The sequence below is a fragment of the Notolepis coatsorum genome (genome assembly GCF_963971535.1).
Source record: "Notolepis coatsorum genome assembly, chromosome: 5".
NCBI lineage: Eukaryota > Metazoa > Chordata > Actinopteri > Aulopiformes > Paralepididae > Notolepis > Notolepis coatsorum.
In genome coordinates this window covers 172,613,328-172,633,653 of record NC_140169.1, presented here as the reverse complement: position 1 = coordinate 172,633,653, position 20,326 = coordinate 172,613,328, and the positions used below count along the sequence as shown (strand labels likewise).

General features: G+C 44.9%; 1 protein-coding gene across 1 annotated transcript in view; it reads left to right on the top strand.

Moving 5' to 3' along the window:
• The window catches only part of LOC311228464 (uncharacterized protein), a gene marked incomplete at both ends in the record, with an annotated part of 59,268 nt that overhangs the window by 19,582 nt on the left and 19,360 nt on the right, over positions 1-20,326 (top strand). The window contains 5 exons of the mRNA XM_084314369.1: positions 1,591-2,237; positions 2,285-2,458; positions 2,925-3,656; positions 8,576-8,650; positions 11,142-11,247. Of these exons, the coding sequence (XP_084170495.1) occupies positions 1,591-2,237; positions 2,285-2,458; positions 2,925-3,656; positions 8,576-8,650; positions 11,142-11,247 (1,734 nt within the window). The remainder of the gene's footprint in view (positions 1-1,590; positions 2,238-2,284; positions 2,459-2,924; positions 3,657-8,575; positions 8,651-11,141; positions 11,248-20,326) is intronic.

The window sequence follows — 20,326 nt, the reverse complement described above, 5'->3', positions numbered from 1 at the left end:
CAGTGGTGGCAGGTGGAGCGGAGGAGAGAGAAGCAACGAGGAAGAGATGATTACCTGGGGAGCGGAGCACCAGGAAGCTCTCTTCGGCAGTGAACTCGACCATGAACAGTCGCAGCGGGCGTGTGCTCAGGAAGAGCCCCGTTGAAGGAGTGATGTTGTAGAGCCCTGTTGGAGAGCGACGGGTGATAAGAAGTACTTGCTAGTTGACGTGTTATCCTAGAAGTACCAGCGATAGTGTGTGAGTAAGCGATACGGAAAGAAGGACTAACGTCCATAGTTAACGAGTTATAGTAGTAATGTGTGCGGTGTATTAGCATGCTGCTAACGGCTCCATTGACTCCAGTATACTACCGGGCGTGCGGCGCTGAAGAACGGTGGTACAGACAGCCATGTTGCGTTAGTATTACAGACGATAGCAGGAGGGTGCACTAAGACCCACAGTTTAGCTGTGTTTAGGGTAGCCAAACAGTATTAGCGCGCGCCAGCATCAAACAGCAGCCAGCAGTGGACGTCTCCCCGACGCCACAGAGGACGCCTCTCCCCACCAGCAGAGGTCGCCACCACAGCACGCTCCTCCAGTTTCACTACTGCCCATGCTGTTCACCCCAGCCCGCTGGCTGTGCTCGCGGGATCGCCCGATGCCATCTTGTCACCTGGACGAGAGGTGATGAGAGTGGGTCCGCCATCTTGGCTAAGTACATCGGTACCTTGTGTGCCCACAGCAATATCCATTCAAGCGAACGCTAACGACCAGTGTCTAAGGGGTACCCCAAACAATATAAGCCGGCTTTAGAGTAGGTTTTATTTGGTAACGTGGGCCCACATTTAACTGGTTTCTTTTGTATTTTTGTATTATTGTGATGTTATTGAATTCCCAATGAACTACCTACTTTGTGCCTGGGTCTCCCCTAATCCAAGCGGGGTTATTATTAATGTATTAAGCATGCGGTGCCTATGATGGGAATAGTGTTCCCCTACAATACAAGTGAGAGCACCCGGTGCTGTTTATGAATACATGCTATATGAATCATCTGAAGTACAACTTGTAACTGATAACTGACCAGGCTTTTATATAAAGTAGACGTAATTGGGAGCACTGTGTGTGTGTCTGTTTCTGATCCTATGCTAACCTAACAACCGGGTAAATACTTGTGACTGGTATAATTATTTAACCCTTCCACCCCATTCACAGCATATTCAGTAAGGGTCTATACAGGTGGTCAAGGAAGGGTACTGCTTAAAGGGAAGCCCAATAACACTATTGAACTGACAGTCACCGGGTGTGGGAGGGCTGACGGAGGTACTGGGGGAAGTGAGAGTGTGTGGAGAGCTACTGCTGACCGCCTTGGAAGGCGACGAAGACCAGAGTACCATTCCCCAGGTTAGTAAATCCTGGGCCCCATCCACTCCTGCTGCACGCCCTCCAGAATGACGTTCCGGGCCAAAGACGGGGGTACAGATAGATCCAACTCTATTGTATCCTGCTACCAGGTGGCTGTGTATCACTACTCCCATAACCAGGGATAATCCACCCTTCTACATTTGGCGTCACGAACAGGATCAACATCCTACTCCACTTCCTTGATGCAGACCAGTAGAGAGACCATGACGTCCGAAGAAGGGACCCGCGCAGCGCAGGAGATGGCGGCGAGAGTCGAGCAACTAGCCGACGCCGTGAAGGAGCTGAGGCGTCAGCTGAGTGACAAGCAGAGCCACGGGGAGAAGGTGCAGCTGCTGTTCGCCCACGAGAAGGAGAACAGGTCTGAGTACAACAAGCTGCGGTATGAATGCACCTTCCTCAAGTCCCAGTTTGACCACCACCGAGAAGAAGGTGAACGAACGCAGGAGGAGATGAAGATCTGCTTTGAGGCAGAGATATCCCGCTTGGAGATGGACCGGGAGGACCTGATCGCCCATCACCAGGGCTCTGACCCGTCCCGGGATGGCAAGCGGGTGGAGGCCCTGCTACGGGAGAAGACCCAGCTGCACCAGCGGCTGAAGGGCCTGGAGGCGGAGGTGACGGAGCGCCGCGCCCAGAGGGACAACTCGGGCCAGCAGGCGGAGGGCGTGCAGCGCATCCAGGTGCGGCAGCTGGCCGAGTCCCAGTCTGCCCTCACGTCTCTAGAGGCAGAGCGTCAGTCTCTGCGCCTGCAGCTGGAGCGCATGGAGACTGAGCTACGGCAGCACCACGAGCAGAGCACGCTGCTGACAGGCATCTGCACAAGGCTGAGCGAGAGGTCAACTCCCTCACCTGCCAGGCGGAGAGCATGAAGCACACCCACAGGCTGGAGGTGGCCAACGTGAAGCTGGAGTGCTCCAAGTCTAAAGGAGAGCTGGAGCGGGAGAGGGACACCCTGCAGGGCCAGAGTGACGGTCTGCAGTCCGACGTGGAGGTTCTAAGGGGGGCGCTGGAACAGACGCAGGAGATGGCGGTGAAGTTTGAGGAGCTGCAGGATAAGTGCCGGACTCAGGCGGCACTCCTTTAGCAGCAGGCCGAAACAGTGAAGGAGTTGACCGAGCAGGCACTCCAAGAGAAGCGTTACTCTCAGGCGGCTCCGCGGGAGAAAAGAGACGGCCAAGACACCGCCACCGAAGTGAAGAAAGAGGAGGCAGTCACCAGGGAGGAATTGACCGCACAGGTGGGGGACGGACGTTTTTCGACCTGACGATGGCTGCGATAAACTGGTCCGAGGAGGAGATGGTCCTGCCCCCCATGAAGGGTCCCGCCCGGGGCCTGATCCACGGCGCCGCCGCGGAGGGACGCCGACACAGGGGAGACGTGTCTGCGGCCCCCCGTGGAACGCCCCTCCGAGACGAGGACGGGCGATTGATAGGCTACACCGGCCAACAGCCGGGCCATATCGCCAGACAGTGCCCCTGCCTCGCCGGTGGACCACGCCCCGCCCCTTCCCCCGCTCCCGAAGCGCCGGGCCCGTCGGGATTCCAACCTGGACCGCGAAGGGCGAACGACGCCGTCGCGACGGGAGCCGTCGACCCAGTCAGCGCAACGGCGACGTGGTGGTCCGGGTGAACGAAGTCCGGGCTCTGCTAGGCCCGGAGGGACGGACCGAACCACGGGGGGTCTCGACAGTCGTCACGGGACGGATGGTGACCCAGAAGAGGAACCGCGGGTACGACTGGGCGGAGTTGCGGCGGCTTCAGGCGGAAGACCCCGAGCTGAAACCAGTGTGGCGGGCGGTGACCCGGGGGATCCAGCCCTCTAAGACCCCGTTCGAGCGGCAACAGGAGCGGAAAGAGGAAAGCAGAGAGCTCGGTGGCGGCAGCGAGGCCGACGAAACGCAGCAACCACGGCAGACCGCTGAAGACGCGGAGAGCCCGTCCAGCCCGGCCGCCGAAGTGTTCGCGGTGGACAAGAAGGTCATCGCAACCAAAATCTTGGGGACAGTCAGATGGTTCAACGTCAGAAACAGATATGGTTTCATCCACAGGAATGACACAAAGGAGGACGTGTTTGTACACCAGACGGCCATCAGGAAGGGCGACCCAAGGAGATACCTTCGCAGTGTGGGGTACGGAGAAACTGTGGAGTTTGATGTGGTTGAAGGGGAGAAGGGAGCGGAGGCGGCCAACGTCACCAGCCCAGCAGGCGTTCCCGTCCAGGGGAGCAAGTACGCCGCTGACCGGAACCTCTACAGGTGCTATCCCCGCAGGAGGGGCCCACCCCGCGATGGGGAATACCCTGAGGACTACCAGAGAGGTCCAGACCAGGGCGGCAGAGAAAGGATAGGGCCTGAGAAGAGAGAGCCCGACAGGAGAGAGCCTGACAGGAGAGAGCCTGACAGGAGAGGGCCTGAAAGGAGAGAGCCCGAAAGGAGAGGGCCTGAAAAGAGAGAGCCCGAACGGAGAGAGCCTGAGAAGAGAGAGCTTGACAGCAGAGACCGAGACAGGAGACGCGACAGGTCCCGGAGTGGAGACCGAGACCGCGGGAAGAATAGCAGGAGACAGAACTACTACAGAGGCTTCCGACCAAGGGGTTCCCCCCGTCCCAGACTTCTCCTGTTAATTCTTTCTCAAACAATAGTTCAACCACATTTGTGCATAATTCATCAACTGGCTCTCCCATCATCCTCCCCCCTTTATGACCATATAATGGACATAATCTCACCACCTTGGTCTCCACAGCCCAGTTCGGTCGGGGAAAGCAGACGCTCAATGAAAAATAGTTTTACTACCTATCCTCACTCTGTATGTTCCTACCCTGCGTTGTGTTAATATATCCGTCCTTTGTCTGTGCCTTCTATCAAATCACATGTGCACAAAACAAAGCCCATCAGTATCTATCGTTCAGTCATTTCCCTGTCCCCACAGTCCAATCAATACTTCATAATTCCTCAGAGACTCCTGTCCACATTTTTCAGCCCAGCCCTCAGGCCGGCTCCGCACCCTCAGACCAGGTATGCCCCAGGTCCAGTCACATATTACTCCATGACAACCTGTCGTCAGACGAGTCTTTTAGCGTGGACATTTTCCCCAAACCCCATCTGTTCAGTTTATTACAACCTGGCCCCACCCGCATGGGGTTCTGTAGAAACGGGGGCGAATGCATACAAGAATTCTCCCACCACAATTTGGTAATTGACCACCTATTGGGCCGAAGAGAAACAGGGAAGATGAAGCTCTACGTTACCGAGTCGTATATTCTAATGTAATGTATTCCCTGCGTCCTCTGAGTTGATCTGCATTCCCCCCTCGACTGAGCTGTGAAGAAACAAAGCACAAAGCAACCTCTTTTACACAATATTTCAACATATTTTTAAGAGGAGCCATTGATAATCCATACAATGTGATCGAACTACTTAGCTCATATGACATCCTGTTCCGACGCATCTCAGCATTCACCAGTTTTCTCCCACCAGATCATGAAAAATAGATTCAAACACAAAAGAAAAAAATTAAACAAAGCCACACACTTCAATAAACAAACACCACTCTGTTGTGGCCTCCACACACATGAAATATCCACGCATATTCAAAAACACCAAAGGAATAAAAATAACACGCTTCAAACACCACATGCACTCATCCTTTTCACTCATCATCATCACACAACCGTTCCATTCAAACATGTCGTTGTGACTTGACACCTCTACAGGCTCCATTCAAACACCTTTCAGTCCTGAAAATTACAGATCAAAAATAGAAAAGAAATCTAAAAATCTAAACTTAATCGCTCATCCACACATATACGGCTGTTAACTTCTAAGACATTCAAAAGAAATAAAATCAAGTAAAAGAAATAAATCAAAAGACACTCAGACACGCACTCACACGCCACTCAACTCATCCTCACATTTCTAGGTAAACACTCAAAGACAAAGCCATTCACGCTTGTTTCACTCATGCATCAAAACTCTCTCATTCAACATAACGCACAACCACAACAACACATAACTCATTAATCCTCATTCAATTTGTTAGTTGTTTCTTCCTTCCTGCTCTCAGCTTTCTCTGCTAATTCAGTGCACACTTTCCTACCATACAGTTCTCACTGTATTTTCTACACCTAACATCCAGAGGAAGTCTGGGAACCCCCTCAACGATAGAACCTCAAAAGATACCCAGTGTCCTGCGAGCCTAACGCTATTCCTACTAATCAAATAGTTAGTCATTCAACGTCATAACTGCATCTGAACTGGCCATCCTATTGATCTTCTCACCCACTCACTCAGCTGTCCTGAATTAGCAATTTGTCTCATCTTCCTGTTACCCTCTCTGCCACTTCCTATGGCCAGCATGCTGCCTTTGATCACGTATTGTCACAACCCCTTTTCCCAGTTGTAAAAATAACTCCATCTGTTATCTCACTTTGCCTGTTCTCCCCTATCTTCACCTGTGACCTGTAACAGTGATCATACACAACAGGCGTTACCATCCCCCCTGGCATAAAACCCCATTCTGCACTGTTCTCTGCGGTTCTCTGCATACCGTCTTCACTCAGCATAAACCCCCTTTGTGATCTATGCATACAGTCTCCCCTGAGCATAAAGGCCCTTGACACAAAGACTCGATCAACTCTCTCCGTGAATACAGGCCCCCTGTAACTCCATCAAAAGGTTAATCACACATCTCATCCCCCCAGAGGCAAGCCGCCCCCTAGGTTTGAATAAATCACACATTCCTACTGCTTCCAGGGGAAGGCTAATCACCCCTCCCCCAGAGGTTAATTAACACATATTTGCCTGCCATTCTAGTCACAGACAGTGTCCTAAGTACAGATAACTATGGAATAAAAGCAATCATTTCAACTACAGTAAACACAATCATAATCATTAAAATCATAAAAACAAGCCCCCATCATTAAATTATCCTATTATGATTCAAGGACTTTCAACCAATCTTAATATAAAACAACAGCCTATGTAAACCAATGGTATTAAAGATTTAACAATCTAAAACAAGCATAAACACCACATCAATTATCTACACACGTGCACAACCTAAACAGATTTCAACATCATTTTTTTTAAACAACAACAGTCAGGCATATTACAAATACAAGCATTTTTATCAAACACCACCCTTTAGCAATAAAACATCATTAGTGGTTAGTTCCACATGCTAAGACTCAAAAACTGTAAACAGGATTTTCTGGGAACGTTAACTCTGTACATGTGTGACATATGATTATAATGCAGATGTATTAATTAAATATAATGCAAGCAATATGTCTTTTTCAGTGTAGAGCGCTTTCCCAACTCAGCCTGTAGCTTCCCTCAAACCCCACTTGGTCAAGACTATACACTTGTGTAACATACTATTGCCCAGTTTTACAGGTCCAATGTGTATATGTATGTTCCTATTCATTAATGATACATTTACCCCAAGTAGCTAAGTTGTGAACCTTAACTAGATCCAAACAATCATATTTACATACAGTACTCAGTCACGTGTGGGGGTTGAGAATGGCTGTCTGATTGCAGTTTTCACCACCAGCGGGGGTTTCAGGTGAACTCAACCAGTTTCTGTCACGCTAGTATTGCATCTGGTTTCTCTAATTATAGACATATGGATTATGAAATCCAGTCAAGGTTACCACACCTGCATGTGATCTCATGTTCCTCCCTCAGCAGGAAGCACCAGGGACGGATCAATAAGAGATATTATTATAGATGGCAGCAGGGGAGGAAGCACATGATCATCCCTCAGATGCATCTGACCACAGAGGCTTTCATTCTCTGACTTAAAGGAGAACGCCAACATTTTGGGAAATTAGCTTACCATCTTCTCCAGAAAGAGACACGAAGATAGATACCAGTTTCCTCTCTGCGGCTGACTTGACTGACTGTTGTTGATCTGTGGCTGACTGGCTGACTGTTGTTGGTCTGTCTGGCTGACTGACTGACTGTTGTTGATCTGTGGCTGACTGTTGAAGCTAGAGACTCTGTGTGGGATTGTTAGTAAATGTCTAACTGCATATGTAACTGTTCACACTAGTGTCTGTCTACCTGCATGTATATCTGTGTCCACTGGAGGGCGTTCTAGGCGGAGATACTCTGGAGTACTACTAGATGACGAGTATAAGTACCTGTGTCTCCTCCCCCTTCTTTCTCCCCCCCCCCCCCCCCCACAGTCCCTCAGTAAGAGAGGACTCATGTGTAAATGCTCCCACTCTGTGAATAAACACATCAAGCCAGTTAAAGGCCAAAGACTGGAAACCATGCCTCTTGTCGGTTGTTAACACTGACTGTTGTTGGTCTGTTTGTCTGGCTGACTGACTGTTGTTGATCTGTGGCTGACTGTTGTTGGTCTGTCTGTCTGACTGACTGACTGACTGACTGACTGTTGTTGATATGTGGCTAACTGGCTGACTGTTGTTGGTCTGTCTGTCTGACTGACTGACTGTTGTTGATCTGTGGCTGACTGTTGTTGGTCTGTCTGGCTGACTGACTGACTGACTGTTGTTGATCTGTGTTTAACTGGCTGACTGTTGTTGGTCTGTCTGTCTGACTGACTGACTGACTGACTGACTGACTGACTGACTGACTGACTGACTGACTGACTGTTGTTGATCTGTGGCTGACTGTTGTTGGTCTGTCTGGCTGACTGACTGACTGACTGTTGTTGATCTGTGGCTGACTGTTGTTGGTCTGTCTGGCTGACTGACTGACTGACTGACTGTTGTTGATCTGTGGCTAACTGGCTGACTGTTGTTGGTCTGTCTGTCTGGCTGACTGACTGTTGTTGATCTGTGGCTGACTGTTGTTGGTCTGTCTGGCTGACTGACTGACTGACTGACTGTTGTTGGTCTGTGGTTGACTGTTGTTGGTCTGGCTGACTGACTGACTGACTGACTGACTGACTGACTGACTGACTGACTGACTGACTGACTGACTGACTGACTGACTGACTGACTGACTGACTGATGTTGATCTGTGGCTGACTGTTGTTGGTCTGGCTGACTGACTGACTGACTGTTGTTGATCTGTGGCTGACTGTTGTTGGTCTGGCTGACTGACTGACTGACTGTTGTTGGTCTGTGGCTGACTGTTGTTGGTCTGGCTGACTGACTGACTGTTGTTGGTCTGTGGTTGACTGTTGTTGGTCTGTCCTGCAGACATCTGATCATTGAGAACTTCATCCCCATGGAGGAGAAGAACAAGATCGCCAACAGAGAGAACAGATGGTGGAGGTAAACGGTACCCTATCCCCCCCCTCCCAGTGAGCTGTGGTGTTCCACAAGGAAGCATACTAGGACCGCTACTGTTCCTAATTTATGCAAATTACATGTTGTCAGCTTGTGACTGCAACTTGTTCCTGTTTGCGGACGACTCAGCCCTGCTGGTCTCTGACAAGAACAAGTTACAGGTTGAAAAAACCCTCAGCTCGGAACTAGGCAAAATCTGCATATGGCTCGCAGATAAAAAACTATCATTACACATGGGCAAAACAGAGTCCATTCTCTTCGGTTCAAATAACAAACTCAGCAAGATCGACGGCTTCTCAGTTACAGTGGGTGACAATATTGTCACAAGGAAAGATGAAATTACCTACCTGGGTTCCATCCTAGAGGCAAATCTTTCCTGTGACAAAATGGCATCCAATGTAATAAAAAAAGTCAACCAACGAACTTGATTCTTGTACCGGATCTCCTCTCTGGTAAACAAGAATACCCTGAAGACTCTGGCAGGAGCACTCATTCAAGGGTACTACGACTATGCTTGCACCTCATGGTACCAAAGCACCTCAAAGGCACTAAAAACCAAATTACAAACATCTCAAAACAAACTAGTCAGACTACTGCTTGACCTGACTCCTAGAACCCACCTCACCCCTGCCCACTTTGACAACCTAGGATGGCTTAGAGTAGACGACAGAGTACAGCAACTTGCAATGGGCCTGGTCTACAAGATACACTACACGACCAAGGTATCCATGTACATGTCAAAATACTTCCCAAAGGTCAGTGAATACCACGATCACAACACCAGAGGGAGCTCCACAAATCATGTTAAACCCAGATTTGGCTCAAACAAGGGACTAAACACCTTTTGCAATTATGCCACATCAATGTGGAACGCCCTACCCAAAGCTGTAAAGGAATGTGAATCACTACCCACTTTCAAAAACACTCTCAAAGAACACCTACGGGAGACTGCATTTAGAAACTGGCCCCTACAAATGTCCTAACCCAGTTGTACAGTACTGTAAATGACCAAGTATGGCTTTGTCAGTATTCCAATGTACAGGGTACAGTGCCAGTGAATTTATTTTTTTCTTCAAAAATGGCCAAGTGACAGCTCTGAGCTCTCTGATCAGGCCTGCAGTGCTCACATAACTAGTAATGCGAGCTGTCAATCACTCAAGTGCAACTTTCCTGCACGGGCTGACCTTATGAATATAATAGCCAATCAAAATAGGCTATTAACGTCATCTAAGCCCGGTCCGTGCAGTATTGCACTTGCCATTCACAAACGGGGATTGAATGATTGACAGCCTTGAAATCCAATCAGAGAATGGTGCCAGCTAATGCTACGCGGAACTGCGGGGCGGCGCCAGTCAGTCAAGTGTAGTAGTTTTGATTCAGTGCGTCAGCTTAGCTAGGCTCGTGGTTCGGTAATAACAAGATATAAGAAGTGTATTCTCAGGAGTTGGAGAGATCAGCACGAGATACTGTACATTACTGACAGTGTTGGATTTGGATTCATATGGAGTCTGGACATACACTTTATCAAGCCCTGCCGGTGTTGCAGACAAAAGCTTCTCAAAGGGTTAACATGACGGCTTGAGGCTCGTTCCAACCCGATGCAACCAAACAACAACTGAGTCTAATGTACTGTTCTGTAGTTACTGAAACTGATTGAATATGGCAAGTCAAGATTCAAGAGGTTTATTTGTCACATACATGATATTTGATACACATAAGTGCAGTGAGGTGATGTCTGATATGAGTGAGTGGCGCGATATATATCTCTCTCTCGTTCTTTCTCTCTCTCTTTCTTTCTCTCTCTCTCTTTTCTCTCTCTCCCTGTCTCTCATGCTCCCTCTCTCTCTCGCTCTCTCTCTCGCTTTCTCTCTCCCTGTCTATCTCGCTCTCTCTCTTTCTCTCTCTCTCTCACTGCCTCTCTCCTTCTCTCTCTCTCTCTCTCTCTCTCTCGCTCTCTCTCTTGCTCTCTCTCTCTCTCTCCCTGTCTATCTCGCTCTCTCTCTCTCGCTCTCTCTCTCTCTCTCGCTCTCCCTGTCTATCTCTCTCTCTCTCTCTTTCTCTCTCTCTCTCCCTCTCTCTCACACGCAGTACGGCGTTGACTGGAATACAAAAATTACCCACGCAATTGTCCATAAAACCCATCTGTGGCCTCGCAGAGGAAGGTGGTAAATACATGTTAGATATTCCAAAGTACAGTTTTGCTTGTACAGTTGTACAAGCATGTACCATTGACTCAGAATGGTCTGTTTTATTGAAATCGTCACAGCAGTATAGTTTGTTTATACTTCAGAAGTATGATATTTAAACATGGTCCCCAAAATGAATGGAAGCGAATGAGGAGCCTGACACATGGGAGGAATGGGGGTGTTGCAGCCTTGGGGATGTTTTAAAAATATAATTTTTATATTTTGTGACACAAATAATTATAATTGTGACACAAATTTCTGAAGCTTTTCTGTCCTTCATCCCTTGACAGCGACCACCAGATGATGATCAGGCCAGTGTCGGCCATAGGCTTCCGGAGACCTCTCAGTAATCACACTCGTGTTGCCATGGTGATGAGCCCTTACCTCCTATACAAGGTAGGCATCACTCTTCTTCACTCACACAAATCCTCACTGGAGAGACGGTCTACAATAGAACCACTACATGCCACCAGGGCGGGGGAGGGGGTCCCTTTTCTTAATACACATTATTAATGCATCCCCCTTGCGGATTCTAGATATTTATTTTTAGATTAAATTCAAATGTATTGTCATCATACAGCACAAGTACAGTACAACGGAACTTTTGCATCTGTAGATATTATAACTATATCTGTACATATCCCTTACCTACTCTTACTAGTTATGCTGCTGGCCAGTATGACTTACTACCATTGTGTCTTTATACCTGTATCACTGTACATATTAATACTACAGCTCTGTACATATGATTAGCACCAGGGGCGGATTTAGGATTGTAGGAGATCCGGGGCTTAGCCCAGACAGGTGCCTGCGTCAGCGGGCACGGATTTTTTTTACTTCGACACCACAACCTTTAACGTATACCACCACCTTAAAGCGGACAAAAGGCACTAGAGAACACTTAAATTCACACCCTTTAATTAATGAAGCAAACTATAATAATTTATAATAATAATAATAATAATAATAATAATAATAATAATAATAATAATAATAATAATAATAATAATAATAATAATAATAATAATAATAATAATAATAATAATAATAATAATAATAATAATAATAATACACTGTGTTTGTATAGCACCTTTCATACAAGAATTGCAGCCTAAAGTGCTTCACAGCAGTACAAAAAGACAGGCATAAAATTAGCACAACATTGGCAGATCAAGAGCAATGCATAAAGTGCAGACATAAAGCATATTAGATAGCAGTAAAATAGACAAAGTCAAGGTAAGACATAGAATATTAAATCACATAGTTTTTCATATTAGGATCTAAGATCTAGGGTTAACTCGCCGAACGTTGAGCGCCAGGACCCCCGAAAACCAGAGTATAGTCGGGTTTTCATCGTTGTTTCTTTTATTCGATATTTCCATTCATAAAGACATGCCGGCAGCCTGTGTTATCACTGGGGATGGGTCTGAGATCTCAAAAGTCCAATACCGCCGCCTAACACCTTGCGGCCGCTATTGCACTCAATTTGAAACGATGTGGCTTGGTGTCTGTCATTTTGGAAATGACACCAGACCACCCTGAAACTACACTCATATTCACGACGGTATAAAACGGAAATGTATGGATGGAAAAATTATCTGTTTTTTGCATCTTGACCGGAAGAAACTCAATGACAATCGACTATATTATTAGATCCATAGCTATAATATATAATATAGCTTTAGGCCTGCAAACACAGCCATGTATCCCCATGTTAAAACGTGCTGGCCTTTCAACAGTAACAGTAAACAGCGCCATCTGGCGCTGAAAGTGTTAATATGCGTCTTTGTTTACGGTTTGATTATCACTGATACAAAGTAAAATAGTGCAGTGCAATAAAATAGTTAGTAAAATAGAATAAAATAATGCAATAGTGCATTGCAATAACATAGTTATCATCATATTTTTTCGGGAGGCCGGTAAGGAGTGCATTACAGTAGTCGAGTCGGCTTGAGATAAAGGCATGGATCTGGTTTTCAGCGTCCTTTTGATTTATAAATGGCCGTACTTTAGCTATGTTTCTAAGGTGGAAGAATTATGTTTTTGTCAACTTGTTGATTGTGATTTAAAGCTTAGGTCTGAGTCTACCATAACACCAAGACTTAACTCACTCAAATACAGTTAGCAGCTAGATAGACTACAGATGGAAATTAGCTTCTGCTAAATCTGGTGCAAACATATTTTCATGTAACAATGATTAATTGTCCAAACAATTTATTTTTTTTAAATAGATTCGGGGCTTTTCAGAAAACATTCAGGGCTTGAGCCCAAGTAGCCACCCCCTAGCCCCGCCCCTGATTAGCACTATTACTCAGTAGTACTAAGTACTGTATATATTTTATATCTAGTTTAATCACCTGTACATTGTATATATTACTATTGTACTTTACTGTTACATTTGCACTCTGTGTTTTCATTGTACTGTAGCCTACTTGTGCTGCATGACGTGACGACAATACATTTGAATATAACCTGATGTAATCTAATACTGTATTGGTGCAGTTATCATCACAGCCATATCTTCAACAGTGGTAAATCAAAACAAAAAAACGACAGCTTGATGGCCGTGGAGATGATGTCATTCTTCTCAGACCAAACGCAGAGGGCTTTGTTTGTAGTCTTGCAGAACGGCAGTCGCTTGACAGCCCGAGAGTTGTTCACTTCCACAAATCATAACTCAGCCTCATAACGTATAAAACCTATAGTCTCGCACTGCCAGACCGATCTCCACACTTGAAGGAAGGAATGACCTTTATTTATATAGCACCCTTTGCAGCACAAATGCACAGGGTGCTTTACACTACAGCATAACATATAAAACAAAAACAAAAATCTGAAATAAATGACAACAACAACAACAACAACAACAACAACAACAACAACAACAACAACAACAACAACAACAACAACAACAACAACAACAACAACAACAGACAGCAGTTAAAAACAGTGAACCAAATAAAATAATAGAATACAAATAATTTAAATAAAATCATCAGTCAATAACTAAAAACTATAGGAACAGTGAGGACAAATGGTGCCTATATATGACCAATCCGGCCCGCCACGTCATTTGATGTGGCCCCCCAAGAGCTCAGGTAAAAAAAAATTAAATAAAAAATGTTACATTAATATTGGGTTAAAAAATAGCAGTGTTAAAATAATTGTGGGTTAATGCGTTAATAAAGCTTTAACTTTGACAGCCTTAGTTATTACACATTCTTACACATACATGTATGTTGAACATCTGAGGTAACAAAGGAAAAAAGCCAAAAGCACTTACTCCTCAGACATTCTTTGACAATTTTACAGCCCAAAATACAAAAAAGATCCAGGCGGAATAGGTAACAAAGGGTTGAAGAAATATTGTCTGAACTGTCAGATGCAAACTGGCTGTGTGACATAACCGAGCATCTCGCTCAATTGAATAAGAAGCTGTAGGGACGCAAACAAGTCCCACCCAAAACTTGACCAATATAGTTGTGAACTGAGACAACCCTTATTTTGTTATTTTTTAGTACAGTTACAGTTGTGTGATCATGCAGACTGTGGTATAATATAATGTTCTCATGTAAATATATTCCCCTCCCCTGTATCCCCTTACCTGTGCCCCCCCCCTCTCTGTGGAATAAGACATTCCCCTCCCCTTTCTCCCCAAACCTGTATCCCCCCCCCCCCCCCCATATTTGACCTATCAAATGGGACCACATCCCCCCCCTTGTAAACTATATAGGTCTCCTCCCGAGACCAACCGGGGTCTTCTTACCTGGGTCATTTCAGCTGATCACCTGGGGGAAGCCCTCAGCCATTCTCTCTATGTATTCTATCTGTTTGGTTAATAAACCTTGTTATTATCCAAACCTCGGTTGACTGAGAACATTCTTCATCAGGATATCCACAAATATCCCACAATTGGCGTCTACGAACTTGTGACGGACTCTTGCGTCCTACCGGCGTGCTGTATTGTTTCAGCTATACAGAGAAAAGTGAGTATAATAGATGGTCGACCAAAAAATTTATGGCAAGGAATTAAAACCTTCCCGCTTTTCTCTGTGCCAGGTGAATATTACAGAATGTTGTCAAATATTGAGATCATGGCTGAGTAAGAATAATGTGCATTAATATATCTGATCTGTATTGAGAATCGTTACCAGGGCAACGCGTGCACCTGGGTCCTTATCAGGCGGTTCTGAGAGGATGGGTTATATGTGCTATTCCCGAAGGTTTAGGCACAAAGGTTGAAGTGCTATTCCAGGTCGAGTTGGAGCCGACCAAAAGCTAAGGCACACAGTAAGGTTGTTGAATTTCTAACCCAAGTCTAGCTGATGCAGACTGAAATATAGGCAACAAAAGGAGATACGTGAGCTTATTAGAGTGATCAACCTCAAACTAAGCTCACAACCTCTTCCATTCCTGAAAACGATGTATTCGGATTGAATTAACCAATTAATCATACAGATAGCGGGAAGGTGACCGGCGATGTCTCGATAGTACGTGAATGTACATTTAACGGGACATTAGTCGCGGGTTGAAGGGACCGAGAGTATGATTAAAAGGTATATATAATCTAATATATCGCTGGTAAATTTCGAAGTCAGGTTCGGTCGTTATGACTTTAATAACGATGTATAGGTTATCAAGGGATAAATGCCTTGTCGCAGCGGTGCTGGTCGACTAAACGAACAGCGATCCAATACAGTCAGATATATACACACGTTAACTTATATGTATTAATGTTTGTTTGTCTGTTTAAAGTCTCGTTTGTATGCGTACAGTATGCCGACTGATATCACGCCGAGCATTGAGAGACGAGTACCGTTATACAGAGAATAACATTGAGGTGCAATTCACGCGACAAACTAGGATAGTAATTTCCGGAACCAACAAAACCGGCCCACGGGAACGACCATTTGGGAAGTATAGTTTTATCGTTTCAGTTTGTTTACGTTTTCACATATGCACAGGCGCGTTCATTCAGTAACAAAACGCTGGTTTAGGTAAATTCCAGGCTATTGAGAGCTCGCGGAACTAGTACTGCATGGATTGCAAAGCGTTATTTCCGAGGCAAATGGAAACGCATGAACGTCGCTTGAAGCAATGACGTCATATGGTGTGCGCCATGAAGTTATGATTTTATATGAAACTGTCCATGGGCGAACGTAATGTTTAATGTGCCCGAGGCCGAGGGTGCGTGAAATCCACGTGTAGTATATGTTTTATTTGTATATGTATGTGCGCGCTGCTATTGGAAAGTGTTGAGTTGCGGTGGCGAGATGCAGAAGAGTGTTTCCAGGGTTGCATTATCCCAGACCACCGGAGAAACGAGCCGAACATTGCATTGACGACACGTAACGTGCTACAGCCTCAGGAACCACTATTCGATTAAAGATACACATGGGCACAAAAGGGGGTAAGTTAATATGGTTATTCAATAACTGAACTGAACTGTGAGGATCCAACGTGAACACGGCAGCTTTTTCCGGTGAGTATGAAATCCTAATGTAGCTGCATGACATAACTATCTTCTCATTTGCAGTGAATTATAGCTATCCCATATCGCTTGAGTGATTGGTTTTCATTACTGTACACGTTATAAGTCACATAAAGCTAATTGCAATGTCTGTTTCAAAATTATAATGCATCTGTGGGCGTACCGGTCATACTGACCAATACGGGGAGCTAAACAAACACTTCCGGTTTCCGGTATATGGCAGTACAGGAATTGTAGTCCACATAAACAGCGTTAGATTAGACTTTATAAACTTTTAATGTTGAAAACTTGGGCACAAACAACATAGATTATGTTTAAAATTAAGATGTTTAGGTTAACAAATAGGTTATATTCACTTGAGTTAATGTGTTTATCTAAAAAACCAATGAAAGATAACTAGCCCTTTCCATTGTAAGACATTTTTAAACATGATTCAAAATGTGTGGTTCCACATTCTTATGGTGCTTGTGTACATATGCAATATGATTGATAAATAATAACACTATATCATTACATCCTAGGATGGGATGGATGAGAACTAGCTGATGTTTTTGTTAAGCTCAGACAATCAAGGAGAACCCACTCAGATGGTCTTAGAGGAGTGGGAAATTAACATGTCTTTTGTGTTTACAGGAGAGGCAGACTGAGTTAACTCTAAATTGAATTACAAAGCAGTGTTTAAACACTCACTCAAACCAGCTGAGGACGATATGGAGTTGAAAGACAATGCAAATAGCCAGAGAGGACTCTGACCTGACCACACCTATAGAGACACAACTTAGTATCTCCACTATACTTAGTATAGTAAGAAGTATCGCTTTAGATGCAGATTTTCTCTTTGTTACCATGAGACTCAACCGAAGATGGTGTGGAGTTGAGAGACAATCGATTGACAATTTAAAACAAATCTGCATCCAAACACCCACATGTAAATTTCTTTTACAGGAACGCCAACGATAACAGACGCTATTCAGATTGGGCACTTGAAACCCACAGGGTATGGCGTGAGGGAGACAAAGCAATGCAAATGCCTGCACTCTGACCACCGGTTTGGTGGACTCACCTGACAATGGATAACAATGGATGGAACCACTTAATTAACATGAATCAGACACAAGTGATGATGTTGCAGTCATGAAAATCTACCTAATTCCCATACTAACAATAACTAACCAGTCGTTTTCATCATCTCTTTTCAAGAGGCACACGAATTAGAGATGAATTCTGAATAAAACCAGACAAAGTAGAAGTGCTCGAGATGAACGATTAATGATGAAAACAACTTTACTTACAATCTCCTCCTTCTATTCTCTGCTTATAACCAATAACATGCATGACTATTCTTTTAACAAACTAATAAATTTCCATGACTGCAAAATATCAACCACCAAAATTGGAGCACAATTATCTAAATGTACAAGGTATACACGTACATTGATCATTTAGCTGACACTTTTATCCAAAGCGACTCACAGATTCTGTATGACAGGACATCAAAAGGGGCACAACTCTATCAGCTGAGTAACGATGGTCATCAAAGTGTTGAGTGCTACAGTGTAGGTTAGTTTATTAGGACAAATGCATGATAGTAAGGTTAGCTAGGGTTAGATTTATTTGTATCAGTTGAAAGCAGGATAATCATTTACACAATGATTATCAAAATGCACAAGGTGTATTAGAGGTAATTAAATTAATGCTACTTAAAAGTAGACGAGAAAATGAATGGATGTATTTCATGCAAAATTAACTGGCTGCCTAGAATTTATGTTTTCCCCATGCTAAATTATGACGAGCCACACTGAGACGTGAAGAACAACCGAGAAGTCATGGCGAGGTAAGTATCTTGAAGAAACACACCATCGTACGCGGCCTGAGGTAAGGTCAACTTCAATTTAACATCACAGACTATGAAGACAAAGAGCTATTTTATCTGATTCAAGACTTTGGCCATTCATTTACAATTTTATTTAAAGCCTAATGCTGTAAGATCTAGTTAGATACAAGATCTGATAAGATTGTAGTGAATGTGACCTTCTTGACATAAGGAATCACTGCTAATGCAATTGGCTTGCATTTCCTATTTTCAATTAAGTGATTTTATTTACAATGAATTGAATTAATCCCAAAATGATTTTCCTCTTTAGCAGAAAGGCGTTGAATCATTTATGTGAGGAGGTTTTCTAAGACAATTTTATCATCCTCAGATCATATTGGTGAGAGGACACGACAAGTGACAAGGAGTGAGACGACGCGTGACCTGAACCACGAACGACGGCAGGACCAGGCAGAGAGGAACACAACCCAGTGACCTGAGCGACCCACGACAGCATAGGACCACCAGGGACGCCGCCAAGGAGCTGCGGACACAACCAGGACAACAACAGCAACCGTGGGAGAGCCGCCATCCAACCCAGCCACACAACACAGACGTCCCCAAAGGAAGGGGAGCAGAGACAGAAAGGACGACATGTAGCCTCACCCCGGCGGCCCGCGGCAGACCCGATGACAAGATTGCCATCCGTGTGAGAGAGAGCGTCCTACTGACTAGTCACTACACCGGCGGGCCCTCGCCCTCCATCAAGTGGTACCGCAATGACGAGGAGAGGACAGCGAAACCAGCACAACACATTCAAAAACGCCCGCCCCCTCGCCCCTCTAGTACCGCGATGACGAGGAACGGGGGGACCAACCACCACACAGCACGTTCAAGACCACCCTACAGCCATGTCTCTAGGCCTGATGGGGGCCAAGCGTGAGCACAGTGGCGGATGTGTGGTGGTGATGGAAAGCAGCGCAGGCTCCAGGAAAAGAGTCTGCAAGGCCACTATAGTTGACCGCCCCACTGCTACGGGTGACCCTTGACAGGAAATGAACGGCGACCAGTGAATGTTCCCGACTGCATCGTCAAGAAGAGACATCATCGTCAACCTGTGGACCAAGAGACTTCTGAACACACATTATCCACAATGTTATGTATTTATTAAAATTGTATGTGTTACTGTTTGGCCCTGCCACACGACAGACAGATGGTCAACAGCGAAGCGACATCTGTCGGTTTCATGCCTTCACAAGCAGGAAATGTTTCACAGAGTTCATATGTATCTGGAAAATTATTGACTAGGAATACGATGAAATACAATCATTAAGATTGCAATAACCAATTTTATAATAACAATAAGGAATGATCACAGAGTCACATTGCAAAATTATATTGTTAAACAGGACAGAACCAGTTGGTTTGTTCCAAGACACCAAGTTTGTTTTGACCATTGATAGTATGCACCACAGAACAATGCATAACGATTATCATAATCACCTTTTATATCAGTTTTATTAACAACTAGGTTAACGGTTTTCAATTTTATTTTGACACATTAGCCACTAAGGTAATGTCTATTGTAAATATTACTATGTTTGTATATGTACAACCATGACATTAGCTCCCCTGAGTCACGACATGAACGACTGAAGGTATGCCAAGATATGTGCACAGCTATAGCTTCTAATGATTATGTTAAATGTTGTTTGATATCAGAGTTGAGGACCACTCATTGATATAGGTATTTTGAGCGATAAATAAAAGAAAAGGGTGATATCTATTCCCACATCTCTGATATCAAAATAACACAGACCGCAGTCCAGTCGATCATGTCATGAATCATGTATATAAATAATACTATTTTAAACTGTTATGCCAACCAACAGATCACATTGGCCAACATTTTCATTATTTTAATTATTTTCTATTTTATTCATTATCTGATAACCGATGGATTACATCGGTCCCATTCTTTTACCATACCTATTCACTTTTACCTGTTCCAAACAACCCTGGCATATTATACATTAATCTCACCCACATTATAAGAAAGAAAAGTGAGTATTGTGGTATAATATAATGTTCTCATGTAAATATATTCCCCTCCCCTGTATCCCCTTACCTGTGCCCCCCCCCCCCCCTCTCTGTGGAATAAGACATTCCCC